At 33.0% G+C, this 17348-nt stretch overlaps 1 protein-coding gene across 2 annotated transcripts in view; it reads left to right on the forward strand.

The window, feature by feature from the left end:
- Window positions 1-11399, forward strand: part of Hsc70-5 (Heat shock protein 70 cognate 5) — a 34358-nt gene extending 22959 nt beyond the window's left edge. The window contains exons 14-19 of one of the 2 annotated variants that reach the window (XR_013883518.1): window positions 4370-4460; window positions 4680-4782; window positions 5164-5317; window positions 7689-7868; window positions 10514-10897; window positions 11071-11399. Coding sequence is in view for 1 of the 2 variants with exons in the window: in XM_080175275.1 (XP_080031401.1) it covers window positions 4370-4460; window positions 4680-4782; window positions 5164-5317; window positions 7689-7868; window positions 10514-10618 (633 nt within the window). In the remaining variant the exon portion in view is untranslated. Of the gene's footprint in view, window positions 1-4369; window positions 4461-4679; window positions 4783-5163; window positions 5318-7688; window positions 7869-10513 lie in introns of both variants that reach the window. The other variant, XM_080175275.1, reaches the window with a different exon arrangement.
- Window positions 11400-17348: the final 5949 nt, after the last annotated feature.

Consider the following 17348-nt stretch of genomic DNA (forward strand, 5'->3'; position numbering starts at 1 on the left):
AAAATGAAGATTAGTTCGTTCCTAAATCACGGGTAGGCTAAAAAAATTCCAGGTTTTTGAAAATACCCATTTAAGCGGATTGCACAGCCTTAAAGTCACATGTCTTGGTATACTGGAAAAGGTAAAAATCAAATTTTCTATTGGGGGCTTTTTGAGAAAATCCGCAAAATATTTTTTTTTCATTTTCACCTAAAATCCTCTAAAAATAAGGTAAAAAATGTTAGGGTAGGCTTTATAAAACTGTTATTGCTCAGCCCATAGTTATCCTAAAAAAATGTTAGACATACCAATGGAAAGCTTATCTCCTCTAGTTTTTATTATAACAAACATTTTTAATATGCATCGTATGGTTTTGTATCTATAATGCTAAATGTAAAGAGTATAATCAAATACATTAAAAGGTTTGATTGTGCACCTCTTCCCTCTATTTCTCTAGCTGAAAACCTTGGGTACCAGAATAAAAAACCTTGGGTTCCAAGATGAAAAACTTTGGGTACCAGAATAAAAAATCTTTGGTACCAGAGTGAATATTGTTTACCAACCTCCATCCCTCCCCGACTGGTCTAAATTGATTAAAAGGCCAATGATGATTACCTCTTATGTATATCATTATTAGTGGTTGAAATGTTTGGACACTCAACTTAATCTAACAAACAAAAAAAATATATTTTATAAAAAATTTGGGGACTAGTGTAATAAACAACCCAATGTTTCCCCTCCCCTCCAAAACCCAAAGAGTGAACATTGTACATTAAATTACACTGGTACCTAATGTTTTATAACCACTTTATCTTTCTCAGAGGCTTAAAAACTTTGGGTCTTATCCCTTAAGATCACTGAAAAGTCCTAACTGTGCATGGAAATGAGTTGCGCCTGTTTACAGACCAAGGGATTCCCCCTATACTATTGCTATTATTGTCAAGCGCCATACATAGCAGCAGTGGATGTCATGACTGGGGAAAATTTGTTTATGTATTTTTGCAAAGGTTAGGTTAGGTCAAGAATATAACCCCGCAAGGGTTGGTTATACAAAAAAAAACCTTTAAGATGGTTTAAATGGGCTATGTTAGGTTAAAAAAGGGATATTGAAATAAGCCCCCACAGGGATTAGGCATTTGGATAACCTAAAAGATATTTCTAATTAGTTAAGGTTAGGATTATAATATACAAATAAGCCCCCCACAGGGGTTAGGCATTTGTTGAGGTATTTGTACTTGGTAGGATACGGGTGGCTGCGTATAATAAGAACTTCACTCTGATCGTAAAGAAACCCAAACAAAAATCTTTTTTTTTTTTTTTTTTTATAACATCTGATATTTAACTCACGATGTCCGTTTTTATTTTCATGTTTAGCTTTTAGAGATGTTTTCATCCTAGTCTTTATTTAAAAATCACATAGAAGCAGTTCATTGACCATACTGGTCAATTTTCTGAACAGGCCTTTGAAGATGCGCACTCTTCTCGCTAACTGTTGAACAGATCAGGTTCTCCTTTGGCGGGTAGCTTCTCATAGGTCATGGGAAGGTTTATAACATTTTTGGAGGAGGGTACCACCACCCCCCAAGAAAAATTGCCCCTAGAAAAAATCCCCCCACCCCTCTATTATAACTAACCCTTGCGGGGGGCTTATTTCTGTATTCTTAACCTAACCTAACCTTTGCAAAAATACCTAAACAAATTTTCCCCTGTCATAATATCCACTGCTGCTATGTCTGGCGCTTGACAATAATAGCAATAGTATAGGGGGAATGCCTTGGTCCGTAAACAGGCGCAACTTATTTTCATTCACAATTAGGACTTTTCAGTGATCTTAAGGGATAAGACAATGAAATTTGGATTGATGTAAATCCCCAAAATTACCCACTCTATAGATTAAAGTTATGTGTAGAAAAGTTTTAACGCTGATAGTTTGGAACTAACCAATCAAAACCAAAACCCAAAGTTATTAAGCCTATGAATAAGATAAAGTGGTTATAAAACATTGGGTACCAGTGTAATTTAATGTACAATGTCTCCTCTCTGGGTTTTGGAGAGGAGGGGGGGGGGGATATGGGATGTTTATTACACTAGTCCTCAAATTTTTATAAAATAAATAAGGTTTTTTTATTTGTTAGATTAAGTTGAGTGTCCACATGTTTGAACCACTAATATTAATATGCATAAGAGGTAATCATTATTGAAAATGTACATCAATTTATCGACCATTGTCTTATACCTTTAGATCCCTAAAGTCTTGGCCTTTCAATCAATTTAGACCAGTCAGGGAGGGATGGAGGTTGTATATTTTGCTGTAGAATGGGGTAGGGTAAACAATTTAATTTTAACTCTGGTACCCAAGATTTTTTATTCTGGTACCAAAGGTTTTTCATCCTAGTACCCAAGGTTTTATTCTGGTACACAAGATTTTTTATTCTGGTACGCAAGATTTTTTACTCTGATTGCAATATTTAGCTAGAGGAATGGGGGGGGGGGGGAGAAGCACAATGGGATGGGGTAGGGTAAACAATATTAACTCTGGTACCCAAGATTTTTTATTCTGTTACCCAAGGTTTTTCATTCTAGTATCCAATGTTTTTTTATTCAGGTTGCAATATTTAGCTAGAGGAAGGGGGGGAGGGAAGCACAATCAAACCATGCACATGTACATGTTAATGTAATTGAGGGTACTTTTTACATTTAGCAACATAGATACAAAACCATACAATGCACGTTAAAAATGTTTGTAATTTTGAAAACTAGAAGAGATAAGCTTTCCATTGGTATGTCTAACAATTTTTTAGGATGACTATGGGCTGAGCAATAACAGTTTTAAAAAGCCTACCCTAACATTTTTACCTTATTTTTAGAAGATTTTAGGTGAAAATGAAAAAAAAAATATTTTGCGGATTTTCTCAAAAAGCCCCCAATAGAAAATTTGATTTTTACCTCTTCTAGTATACCAAGACATGTGACTTTAAGGCTGTGCAATCCGCTTAAATGGGTATTTTCAAAAACCTGGAATTTTTTTAGCCTACCCGTGAAATAATAATAATATGCAGCGGTTCTGAGGATTTATTTAATAATTTGATTCATTTGCGGAAATTATGAACATATTTTATATTCTTTTGCATTCTTCTATGATTAAGCAGGAATAAAGGGATAAATGAATTTTATATATTTCAGGAGGGTAGGGACTGGGAGGGGACCTTGTATTGTAAATTACAATTGTTCCCAAGTTTCATATCCACGTTATCCTATTCATTCTTATAAAAAAAATATAAATTCTAAGTAATATTGTTTTTCATCATTGGGAATGTATAATGTATATCTATTTATCGTTTGCTGTCCTATTCCTTTATAATTCTACAATATTCCCCATAATTTCAGTGTGAATCTCTGTTATTATAAGAAATAATTTTTGAGGTACATTTTCATATCCTATTATCCCTCAATATTATGAGTATGTGTTTGTCAGTTAGCCCATTAAGAAATCTTAAAGAAACCTTTATTGGAACTATGTAAACAATTTTTACTTTTATACCTAATAAGTTTTATTTTACAATCTAAAGGTAATTAATTTCTATGACAGTTAAGTCTTGAATACAAAAATGATTTATAATATATGTTTTAACTGGGATAGGTATATTTTATTTTTCCATTGGGTCACGGGTATTTTGCAATTTGCATAGGTAGTAAGTTGGCTACTCTATAATTAACTTTCACTTTGTCTGCACGTACGCCATTCTCGTAATGACTACTGAACATCTGCTATTTGTAACTTACTGTGTTATTCAACTATTTTTGATATTAGGGTTGGCAATCCGAAATCCGCCCAATTTTTGGACCCAGAATCAGAATCCGCAATTTAAATTGCGGATTCTGATTGCTAATTTTTATGACGTTTTGAGTTCTTCAATTTTTTTTTATTAAAATCAGACAGACAAAAGCCATGTTTTATTTTCTAAATAGGTATAAGTATAATGGTGGGTAGCATCGAAATTTTTTTTCGTGGAAATTTCTGTATAAAACAATACATAATTTCAGTATAGCAAAGAACCGATTTTAATCCAGCAGAAATAAAATTTAAATTCGGAGCAATACGTGTTTTTTATCACATAAAAGTACTAGCAAAGATTTATATTAAAAATAAATATATATAAGTGCATATTAAAAAGAACTCTTCTGTTATGATTCTAGTAAAAAATTTATATATTTTCTCAAGAAACAGATAACTTATCATTTTTCTTACTTATTAAAATAAGCAAAGCTACTCAAAGACTTTATTCCCCTTTTTACTATAGCCAAGTATTCCCTTATTTGTTGTTAAAACACATACACGATTTTATCGTTGATGACGTAGTTTTCATTACTTAATGTTTTTATGTTTCAGGTGTTCAGCACAGCCGCTGACGGTCAGACCCAGGTAGAGATCAAGGTACACCAGGGAGAGAGAGAAATGGCAAGAGACAACAAGATGCTGGGTAAGTAATTCAGGGATCTTAAGGGATAAGCCAATGGATGTTTAACTGATAAACTTCTCCAATGAAAGTTATCCCTTGTGTAGTTTTAATTATTGGTTAAAATGTTTGGGAACTCTTAATAAGTTTTCTCTGCTATAATGATTAATTTTAATATCCGGTATAAGCTGTCGATAATACGCGGGGAAAAATAACTTCTATCAAATCATATAATTCTTACAGGTCAGTTCCAGCTGGTTGGAATTCCCCCCGCACCCCGTGGAGTTCCCCAGGTTGAGGTCACCTTCGATATTGATGCCAACGGTATTGTCAACGTTCACGCCAGGTTGGTTATTATTTTTCTCGTATTCTTTCGAAAACTATTAATATCCGGAGGATCAGAATCAGTTCACATTCATTCCAAAAAAAGCTATGTCTAGCATCGTATTATATCCAGTTTTCTATGATTATATGTAAAGGTACAATCATAATATTAAAACCATTTTTTAGCATCTCGTTTAGCTGGGAGGTTCTTTCGTGGTCGACTAGGCAATTAGATGATAAACAGTAAACACCTACGTTTTAATAAAATTAAATTACGTCAATGAAAATAAATAGAACCATTACGATTGATCATGTCTTTAAACCAAATCTTGAACGTCTTTTAACTTGAAGAGAAGGATATCATAAAATACATAAATTGTGGATAATGAACAACTATTTGCAGGGACAAGGGAACCGGCAAGGAGCAGCAGATAGTTATCCAGAGCTCCGGTGGTCTGAGCAAGGACGAGATTGAGAACATGGTGAGAGAGGCGGAGGCCAACGCCGAGGCTGACAGAATCAACAGGGAGCGCGTAGAGGCCATCAACCAGGCAGAGGTAACAATTTTATACATTGACTATAGGATGGACCTCTAGCGTCTAGGGGGCTCTGTATTCGAAGGAGTAGAGAGGAACTTGAAAAATACCTTAAATACATCTGTAAATGAAATAGCCTTAAACCATCTGATGACCTATGTGAAGATACCCTAAAATGAAGAAATTAATCGGTTCAGTAATAAATGAAATCTTGAGCTGCAGACTAAAGCCCTTAATACTTCAATATAATAGGATTACAGGGTACATATTTTCTCCAATTTTAGAACCCCTTAATCCGTCCGTCTTAACTGCCTGTAAAGAATATTTGGAATTAAAAGATATGTTTTTTTTTTATGGTTGGGTTATTAAGGTCTTACATTATATTTACACTAGCGGCTGCGCCCCTAGCATCTATTGAAAAAGGAGAACTAAATCGGTTTAGAGGTTAGTGAGATCCTTCAGAGAGAAAAAAAGCATATTACATTTACTACTTAACATATGTCACATATTTTTTATTTATATTTATAATATCTTAACTATCTATAATACAAAGTAGAACGATGTCTGTCCGTCTGTCTGTCCGTCTGAAGCTTAAGATCTCAGTAACCGCTAAACCGATTGGGCTCTACTTTTCAGGGATTATACCTACTGGTCCTGTGATGGTTTTAAGATATTTTCTTGGGGAATGGGACACCCCCAACCCCCCAAAAAACAAACCCCCCCCCATTTTTTTTTTTTTTATTGCAGAAGATTTTCTTGGTCCTTTATTTTTTTGCAGGAGATTTCCTTGGTCCTTTTACGAATTTCACCTTAATTTTTTTTCTCGTATTCATTCGAATCCGGTGGATAGGAACCGGTTCTCATCCATACGAAAAAACTATGTCTAGCATCGTATTATATCCAGCTTTCTACGAATATAGAAATGTACAATCATAAGATTAAAACTAGTTTTTTTAGCCGGTGACTTCGTCACCTCGGGGCTAAAAAAACTAGTTTTAATCTCCTAATTGTACATTCTATATCCGCGGAAAGCCGTTTATAATACGATACGAGAAATAACTATTATAGTCCTAGTATATTGAAGTATTAAGGGCTTTAGTCTGCAGCTCAAGATTTCATAAATTACTGAACCGATTAATTTCTTCATTTTATATATTTCCTATATTGAAACTTGCTCTCTAAACTTGTGTAATAAATACATTTTTGATAATCTAAAAGGGCTAGTTGCATGAAATGCATTTAAACTTGAAATAAGTATTGACACTTTAATAACCGAATAACTTATTAAGAATATCATGGTTTTGATTTGTTTCTATTTGTGATGTTTTTATTCTACTTTTTGCATTTACTTTTCATCTCTTGTAAAAACCTTTGTTTCTTTATTTTTATAAAAGTAGAAATGTGCTAAACGCAGATATTGAGATGCAATAATTCAATGGACTATAGATGCACTATTCGTAGCGCAGCTATAGTTCATCAATAGTTTCCGTATGTTAGTCGTTAATCTACAGAAGAGGGGAAATTTTGTCGTATTATTTGGAATATACACCAATTTATAGGCCATTGTCTTATCCCTATAGATCTCAGTTTAACATGGTGAAACATGGACATAATTCTCCCTGTTTAAAAAGAGAAGGAAATAGTTTCTTTGTGCATTTATTTACGTAGTAAGATGTCATATTTACCAGGGATAAAGGGCAGGAAAATAGAGAATAAAAGTATTTACGGTCACATTGGATATATCATTACTTGTATGATACACCAGATTTTCATATTTTCTAATAAAGTCAAATTTGCAGCTGGCTCAAATAATGATTCCACCCACATTATCCCAACTTGATGCACGAACTGACCAATAAACGATAAATTTTCCCCCGTCATAATATCTACGTATATTCTACATCCATGACGCTCACTAATGGAAATTATTGTGTTAAAACCTCTACTTTTTTTATATAGAGGTAAAAACTAAAGTTAATTTTTTCTTTCTTCCTGAATAATAACACGTGAAAAGCCACGCTTACTAATAACTAAATCATATATTATAATATATCCAATTTTAATATATGAAACAAATATTTGTTGGTATTATTTGACCTTTGTGATCTATGAATTAGATGTTAAAATATTGGCGAAATAGTTTTTATTGTTTTCTAATCATGCCATGATGGTTATTCTTGTAAAAAAAATAACAGGATGAAAGTCTGTACCGAAGGACTTGCTAACCACTGGAACGAAAGGTTTCCCACTTCGTATAGATTTGAAAAGGTTTTATAACTATTTTGGGGGAGGGTAGCAGCCACGTGTTATGGATAATGGACAGCTTTATATTGTATGGAAAATCTTCACATAAAATAAGCTTTGCTTCAATACTGACATACACGTTGTTTAGGGTGTTCTGCACGATACCGAGTCTAAGATGGACGAGTTCAAGGACCAGCTGCCCAGCGAGGATGTTGCCAAGATGAAGGAGAAGATTGCTGAGGTCAGAACCAAGCTGGAGAACAAGGAGAGTATGGAGCCAGAGGCCATCAAGGAGGCCGTCAATGACCTCCAACAGTCCAGCCTTAAGGTAATACTATGTTGTTTGGAAACAGTATCTTTATTTTAGGATAAGATCCTCTCCTCTCTACACCGATATTTTGAAAAGAAAAGAAATAGAAAATAAAACAGAAATTTTTAAAAATCCTCCTCGATTTCAATTAATCAAAACTTTTCTGATTATAATTCAATTTGAAGTTATCCACTAATCAATTTTCTTTTGCAAAGAAAATATCTGTTGAGAATATTTGAGGCGGAATGTGATTCTTTGTAAAATACTTTAATTAATGTTCATGTGGGAGCTTTACTTTTGATTGACAAAAACGTAAATTGTGACTTCCCGTGTATTTGAGATGTAACTATTTTGTTTACATTCTACAACGGGTTTTAGTATTTTTAGAAACTAGAATTGTGCGTAAAAAAATAAATATAGCTTCCTTTAGATATCTGATATCATATGTATTACAAAGATAAGTTAAATTAAAAAGAAAGATTTTTTCTTTTTTTTCCTTAAGTTTTTTTTTGCAAAGCATTAGATATTTCAAAATTTTGTTGTTTTTTATGCTATTATGCATGTAGGAGTGGTCTCAATCCCCCTCCTGTCCACCTCCCCCCCCCCCAAAAAAAAAAAAAAAAAAAATTTTGTCCCAGAGATAAAAGAAATACTGGAACAAAGATAAAAATTAATAAGATCCTTTGTTTTATACTGGCGTTTTAAGCGGTCCTATATTATATTTAATTATACTTTGCTCACGGTTGATTTTTTATTAAATGAATAAGTTAGGGTACAATGTTTGGCACTTTCAATATAAGTAAATGATAATAACAAAGCCACAGAATACGATAATACCTTCAGAAAAATCGATGAAAATAGTTTTTATACTAAATTTTGTTTTTTTTATATTTTTTCTAAAATGTCATGACAGAAGATGTAAAATGTCGTCTATTTTTTTGAAAGGATTAATCTTCTCTGAAATCTAAATTATCAAAATATTTTTTTTGGTAAATGATTATACGATATATGTCAAACATTTTATCAAAAAGAAATATTTAAAATTGTGAGGTAGAAACCTGAATAATTTTTCTTGTGGAAATAGCTTTCTGCAAATGTTGATAAACATATGTCTGCTAGCATTAAGATGTTTGTACTGCCAATACACGTTGGGTTTTATTTAAATAATTTTTTTAAAATGTTCTTTTTTTTACCTCGTATACTAATAACGAAAATCTGATTCACTTATAGTCGGAAATTCATTATGAAACAGGGGACATGCACAAAATTTTTGAGCCCTGATCGAATAGGAGCTGAGATAATAGGGGGGCAGGCGCCCGACTGATAAGTGTTAAATAGAAGTTGATTGAATATTGGTTGGAAAAGGTGATCATTAACCACCCCCCCCCCCCCCCCACCCCCCCCAATCGACTAAGACTCGCCTACGGCCCGATCTTTTAGGATTGCTTTGTAATTCACATTTTTGAAAGTCTTTCAACAGTATACACAGCAAATTCTCTCTTTTTTAACTAACTTTCCGAACAATATACCTAAAGCATTTGAATTAACAAAGGATATGCTAATATTTTTACCATTCAAGTTTATTTAATATTCTAATAAATAGCGCAACCCTCCAAGTTATGGCTACTTTTCATGAACATATGATCTAAAGAATAAGCTCTGACGCAATGTCATGTAAGGATATTATAATATTCATTAAAAAAATTGTTATTTTTGCATATATGTTACATTTTACAGTGTTTTGTGGCTCAAAAGAAAGACAATTAAAATTTATTTCATATTATATAGTTTAAATTGCATAAGATAACCTAGAAATAGTAAAAAAGTCCCTTTCTTTTTTTGTCGTAAAACAGAAATTAACAAAGATTTTTATTAAAAAACACCTTAGTGTAAAAATTAAAAATTCTAAATATGGTCACAAAAAGATTCAATTAGTTTATTAAATGTTTCATTTTCAGCAAATGACGATTAATCTCTATTACAAAGAATAAAGTGTAAAAAGATATTCTCGTTTTAATTTTAAGCAACTTAAAATGCATTTTAATACCTTTTAATGATTTATTTTTTAAAACATCATTTTATAAAATGTTATTGATTTTTAAAGTTCTATATTAGAATGTTTTTAAATTTTGTTAACATTTTGTTTTAAATGTAGAAAATTGGTAATTCTAAACATTCAAAAAATGATTTTATTAAATTTTCATCACTTAAATTGCATGTTTGATGAAATTTTCAACTGATAATACAAGAAAAATCGTTTAAGTTTTATTATATTTTACTTTGAAATGTTAAAAAATATAATTATTGTCAAAAATGTGGAAGTTATACTTTCCTCAAAAAAAGACCTAAAACATGCAAATTAACACGTGTAATGAGATTTTTTTTCTTTCAGGTTTAATTTTAAGTAATTATTGATATTTTTTGTAAAAAGGATTTTATATAAAAAGTTTTAAAACTCGAGTTATGTAGTGGTTCTAAAAAAGGTTGCGAATTTATGCAATTTTCTTGCAAAAAAAATTTTCTAGGATTTTAAAAATAGCATAGGGTGTTATTAGACGTACTTACAGATACAATTGCTAAGTCATTTTGGCCAAACACTAAAATAAAGTTTTGACATCTGAGGGACCATACGTGTGCTATAATTAAAATAATCATTTTTTTAGCTGTTTGAGATGGCTTACAAGAAGATGGCCGCCGACAATGCGTCCAGCAGCGGCAGCTCATCATCAGACTCCAGCAGCGAACAGAAGAAGGAGGACAAGAACTAAATAAATATCTGCTACGCTACTCAGTGCGTCAGAAATAAAAATTCTTCATTCAGCCGAAAAATCTTTGTAGATGGATTTTTGAGGATTTTTAAGTTTAATTTTTTGCATTTTTGTTATTTTTATCCATAAAAGTTAATATTTAATATCCTCATAAATCTATTCTAAAATTATGCGTTATGTGTATGATAACATTACGTTAATGTACTCAATTTTATTTTATCGATGCATTATAATCTGTTAATCATATATCTTATATGTACTACAATGTCCCGTTTTCAGGTCAATGCCTATGCTTTTTGGCTCATAAAATAGGTTACAAATAATTTTCATTTTCTCTCAAATTTGAAGTATTTTACCTTTAAACGGGACATTATTTATTTTATTATTTTTCTTTTGGTTATTTTGGTTTTTGTGCGCCAAAAAAATCAATTTTTCTCTTAACAAAAAAACAGAACATCCAGTTTTTTTTTATATAAAAATTAGAAGTGAATCCTAACATCTGGGAATGTTCCCATTTGGATTGTATGGTCGACAATTCATGTAAAAAAAAATGCGCTTTGTATAAAGGTGTTGATTTCTTTGCTGTAATATCAACCCTTGTAACAAATAAATGCGCAAAAATAAGACTACAAAAATCTGTTATAATTTGGGGCATTTGTTATTCTGCCTTTAGCTGTGATTTGTATTGTATACTGGCCAGGCCCTGCTACAACAGACTCGAGTCCCTTGCAAATATCTTTTTTAGTTTTCTTTCCCGGGAAAATAAATTTTTTCAATAAAATCCCAAGTGTTACTTTTTTTGGCGTGACTACGATATAATTACGGTATGTCGGTTTTTCTATCTCATTTATATTGGATTGTTATTGTTCGAATAGAATTGCCCTTGCGCAGCTGCACAATATAATAATAGCGTCGTCCTCTTATCTGAAACTTGTAGAACATAACACCTATTAGGTAATTGGTTTTTTCTCGTACTCATTCAAACCGATTAATATCCGGAGGATTAGAACCTGTTCTCATCCATACGAAAAAACTATGTCTAGCATCGTATTATATCCAGTTTTCTACAAATATAAAAATGTACTGTTATACTATATGTAAGTATAACAAAACAAGTTTAGGATAGTAAGGATGTAATCATCCTTATTTAACAATAGTTCGATTATTTTAAGAAATACTAGCGGCTTCGCCCCTAGCCTCTAGGGGCTTTGCCTCAAGAGGTTTAATCAAACCAATTTTTCGTATTTTAGAATTAAAATTTTTTGGGGGGGAGGGGTAGTCGACCCCACTATTTTAATTTTAGTTTTAAAAAGAATTTTTTTTTTGGGGGGGGGTATTCTTCATTTTTTTAGGGGGTTGGGGGTGTCCCACCCCCAAAGAAAATAATTATAAACCTTCCCGGGAACTATAAGAAGCTACCCTGTAAAGAAGAACCCGATCGGTTCAGCAGTTAGCGAGATCCTTTGCTACAAACAGACAGACAAACAAACAGATAGACAAACAAACAGACAAACAAACATACATCGTTCTACTTTGTATTATAGATAAAGATTAGAATAATTGTTGAAGTTATTTTGATAATATATGATCTTATTAAAACTTCTATCGCCACATAAATAGTTTTGATAAAATTCGATTTGTATATTTGCGTATATTTATGAATATTAACCCATTAGTGCCGAGCGCCACTTTTATGGGCCGATCGAGCTGTAAGTTTCAGGGAAGCTTTATAATGGTCAAAACGGAATTCGTATTTTTTTGTTTTGCTCTAGTGGCGTGCACAGGAAAGTTGCAAAAAAACCCGGTTCGGCTTGGCCATAAATACCAACCAGGCATTAACACCCGTTTTTGGTGCTTTCCCCCAGTTTTAAAACCCGGTTGACCTGTATAAACCCGGTTATTTTGACCAAAAATCGAAAAATGTAATTTTTGAACGCAAAAAGTGAGATGAACACTTTTTAGAACTTTGATACGATCCGTAATTGAAAACTACACAACCTCATGTAATCTAAAGAGCTACAAGTATAATACGAAGCGATTTATTTCAAATTTAGTGTTTCGGCTATAGGTGCCGCCGTTTTCGGGTAAAAAAACCCGTTGCTCGAAGTTTTAAAAGACACACACTACAAAAAAAGAACATATAAAATTTGGGTGTTACATATCAGAAAACGATCATAAAACTATTGGGTGACACCTATAGAGATTACTAGGGTTATTATGGTGGCTCAAACCCTTACTAATGACGTTAATTGTTATTTTTATTGGTTGAAAAGTTAAAACCGGGTAATAAAAACCGAAACCGAGCCGGGTTTTAAAATTTTCGGGTATGTATGGCCAAGCCGAACCGGGTCATAATAGGGCGTAAAAAAACGATAAAAAAATCATATAAAAAATAATAATTTGAATAAAACGAATTCACATATAGATGTACTTGTCAATAAACATTAGATTTCACGAAAAAAATCAGCGACTTTACTATAAAAACAAAAAAGTTAGATGGGGTATTTTGAATTGTCATGATTTTCAAACTTTGTTGATCTATACCAGCAAACGGAAGTAAGCTAAACTGCCTGCTCCAGGGGGAAATGAAAGCCAGGGTAGTAGAGGGGGGATTCATACTGAGAATGATGCAATTATGAAGCCGGAAACCGGTTTTTTTTCCATTTTCTGGCACCGGGTTTTAAAACCCGGTTCGGCACTAATGGGTTAATCATGATTTTTAATCTTTTTTTATGTTACTTATATCTGCTGGTACTATACCCAGGACCCTAAGACATTTAAAATTTATCAGTTTTTTGTTATGTTTTTTTTAGTATTAAAGCTACTCTATATTTGTATAAATGTCCGTCTGTATGTCCGATTGGGTTTTGTAGGGAACCTGGCTTTGTTAATATTTCCGACTATTTGCTGATTTCAAAGACCCAATACAAAATCGGGACAGGGTTCTCGCTCTGTGGGCATAATTGCATATAGCTCATGCCCCCTCTATTCATATAATTCAATAAGTTGTCCAACTTTGAAAGTAATTTCTAGCCGATGAAGATATTTTTATCATCCATTATCCCATCCCTGAATATTTTGGCAACACAGCCTAGGTACTTCATTACTTCTTTTACACCTTTATTTTAGTAAAAACTTGCTGTGACGTCACAACATCTCTAATCAACAAATTATTTGAAGAGTCACACAATTTGCTAGTGGAACAAGAACATCTAAGTTATAAATTAAAAAACTCTTAAGAAATATGTTCTATCACAAAGGTCGTCTTAACTACGATGATTTGCCCCCCTAAATCACGAAAACTTTAGCGAGACAAGAATCCTTACTACTATAAGTAAAGTTACATGTTGAAATGGGTTAGAAGTCTTGGTTATTTTTGAAAATGGATTTTCCAAATTATCGCAAGCACGAAAATTTGATTAAAGGAATTATTTGGATAGTTCATCCTTTCTAATTAAGTGAAATTTCTTGATGGTTATATTACACAGAGGCGTGCACAGAAACTTGCCAGTATAGTGGTAAACTTTCAGGGGAGTTTCTTCAGCAATGCTCTCCATTCAAACGGCGAGATTATCTAAAATGTATTTGATTTTGAGATAAAAATAGCTTTTTACGAATATAAAAATGTAGAGAGAGAGAAATACCAGTTTTTTAGAATGCCTTCGGCATTTCGGGGCTAATATCTGGTTTTGTACACATTTGATATTTGCGGAAAGCTGTATATAATACGTTGCGAGAAATGATTATTAAAATATTACAGAACTGGATGAAATTTGTACCTATCCCAATAATTACCCTTGATATTGACGTTTATGTTCAACGCCCCCCCCCCCCTCCCTATTATCTCAGTTTCTATTAGAGCTAGATAGGGCTAAATTTTTTTGTGCAAGTCCCCTGTTTGTTAATGAATTTCCGACCTTTTATAAGTATAAGTAAATTTTCGCTTCCTTCACCCTTTTATTTAACAACCTTTGTTTTTAGGTCTTTTTTACTTAAAAATTTCAAACGGCTGTAACTTTATGAAATTTTAATGCCTTATGTAGACATGTAAGAAAAGCTTAAGTTTAAAATTTGAAGTCTCTAAGTCAAAAATTGCGGCCACAGGAGCCTTTTAAAGATTTCTGGAGACCTGCAGGATCATACCTGGAACTTGAAAGTGACTTGAACACCTGTATTTCATATAAGGATGTACTATTAGAGGATATTTTAGTATTTTGGTATGATAAAATGCTTTGTTTCAGTCAAAAAATATTTTTGCTCTTTACCTGGATGACCCTGCCAGGTTTGCTGGCATCCTGTGCCCGCCAGGATGGAGATATTAAAAAAATTCCAACTCTCAGTTATGTGTCATACCAATACATAAAAAGTCACGCAGTTTGGGCTCTTTATCTTTCACACGCAGAAAATGAGATAGAAAAAACAAAGGGAGGGGGGCGTTCAACGCCTCTCCCCCCCCCCCCCGACCGTTAAGGGTTAAGGATATAAATCTGATACAAGATTGTATAAGAATCTGTTGCACAAATTCAGGACAGACTTACATTTTTAATACTTGATAATAGAGATCAGGAATAAGGTATAGCCAACAAGCGATATAATCTTCCGGGGCGGGTCAGATAAAAAGGTTGTTTAAATTACAATGTGTTGCCCCCAAAATCACAAAACCTTTACGGATCTTTTTCCTCGAATTTATTAAGTTGCTGGTTACAGCTGTACAAAGATTATTTACAAAAAGTTAAAAGTAGCATGTTTTAGATGGACGTACGGACTTTCTGCTAAAGATTATAGAGTTGCTACATTGTCTAACTGATTCAGGCACATCAATCTAACTCATATCCCCTCTATTCTCTAACTTTCTTGGTAATTTAACTCTTGCCCCCTCTATTCTCTAATTTTCTTGGTAATTTAATCATGTTCAATGTTCTATAACAAATTACTTACTTACACTTTCTTTTTAAAAACTTCTTTAAAAGCTATAAAAATAAAGTTTTCTTCTGCAGAAAGTCTAATCTAATATTGTTTTTGTATTTTTGTCCAACACACAACTTATTTGATTTCTGTGCATGCATGTAGCATAGGATCTTGCTAACCGCTGAACTTGTATTGTTCTTAACATTGAAACTTCTGAAACTAGAAAAGGTTTATTTTTTTAAGGGGGAGGAGCAGAATACCTTTTTCCGACTCATGAGAAATTGTTAGTTGAATAAATTAACCTCCCCAACCTTATTGTATTTTTTTTCTGGTTAAAGTTAAGATTTAAAGGCGAGGGGTAACCCCTCTCCTTCCAGACGCCTCTAGGGGCATCCAATACCAACCCAAAAACGAAAATTTTTTTCCTATGCTCCAATGGCCCTTTCGATGGATATTGCCCAGAAAAAAATATTTAAAAATTATATTTGTTTATAGGTATTATTATAGACAGCTTTCTGCGGATATTAAAATGAAAAATATTAAGATTAAAACCCAATAAGATTATTATATTATGTTTTTTATTTTCTTAATACATATATGTATATTTTCTGTAATACGATGCTATACATGACTTTTCAGGAAGACTGATATTTATAGTCGGTTTCGAAGCCATATTGGGAGATATTTTCTTGAAGATGATTAAAGTACCTACCTCCACAGATTTTGACATCATACAATGGAATAGCCAATAAGAGGTCAGTATACACTGTAATTGACCAATGGTAAAATTTATGCTGGCCTCTCGTTGGCTATTCTATCGTATGACGTCATAATCTGTGGAGGAAACTTTAATCATCTTCTAATTTCTGCCATTAATATATCCCTGTCCCTGAGTGTGGATAATTTCCATCAGATAATTTCTCATCTAATTCCAGGGACGGGACACTAGCGGTCAACAATAATTTAAACTTCATTCCATTTCTTATATCTGAAAATCATGCCTTAGGTCATTTTAGACATTAGGAGGAGAAGAAAGCTTATTCTGATATATTTAACTGCGGCTGCGCCCCTACCATCTAGGGGCTCTGTATTTCAAGAGCTAGGAAAGGACAAAAAATGGCCTAAAACCATCCCAACTCAGGAAATAAATAGCCTAAAACCATCCTGGGATATATTTGAAGATTCCTTGAAAAGGAGAACTAAATCAGTTCAGCGGTTAGAGAGATCCTTCGTTACAGCCAAAAAAAAGCTTAGTACTTTATATAATAGGATTGTCATTACCCCCTCCCTCCCTGCTTAATTTTCTGCGAGAGACTAATTTATTATACAAAGATAAAGGATGAGCTGAATTTGAATTTCCGAATGTGTACAGAGTTTCCTCGGTTTTCCTCATCCTGTCTCAATATTTGCTACTAGCTAAAATTCAGCTCATCTGAAATGGTATGGAAATCTAGGAAATACTGTATCTTAGAGGCTGCGTATTAAAATTTTAAGAAATATTCTTATTTTAGGTAGGTATGTATATAACATGTTAATGTTATTATTTGTGTATTTTAGCTGCAATATTTATAAGTTCCCGGCAGCTGCGTGTAAGCCTCAGTGTCTCAACCATGACACTTTGGCTGAGTTTGACTTCCGAATTAGCGGGAAGTTCACGAGATCAGTTGGCGAACATACAAACCCCCAATACCAGGAACCATCAAGTTTCAACAGCAGGTTTGAATATAGATTTATTGATGAAATTATTTCAAAGTCCTGAAATTACAAAATCAATTAGTTCATAATTCCAGTTATTTATAACCACGTAATCTTATTTGCTTTT

This window comes from Acartia tonsa, chromosome 10 (genome assembly GCF_053477335.1).
Source record: "Acartia tonsa isolate MP-2025a chromosome 10, ASM5347733v1, whole genome shotgun sequence".
In the NCBI taxonomy this organism is placed as follows: Eukaryota; Metazoa; Arthropoda; class Copepoda; order Calanoida; family Acartiidae; genus Acartia; species Acartia tonsa.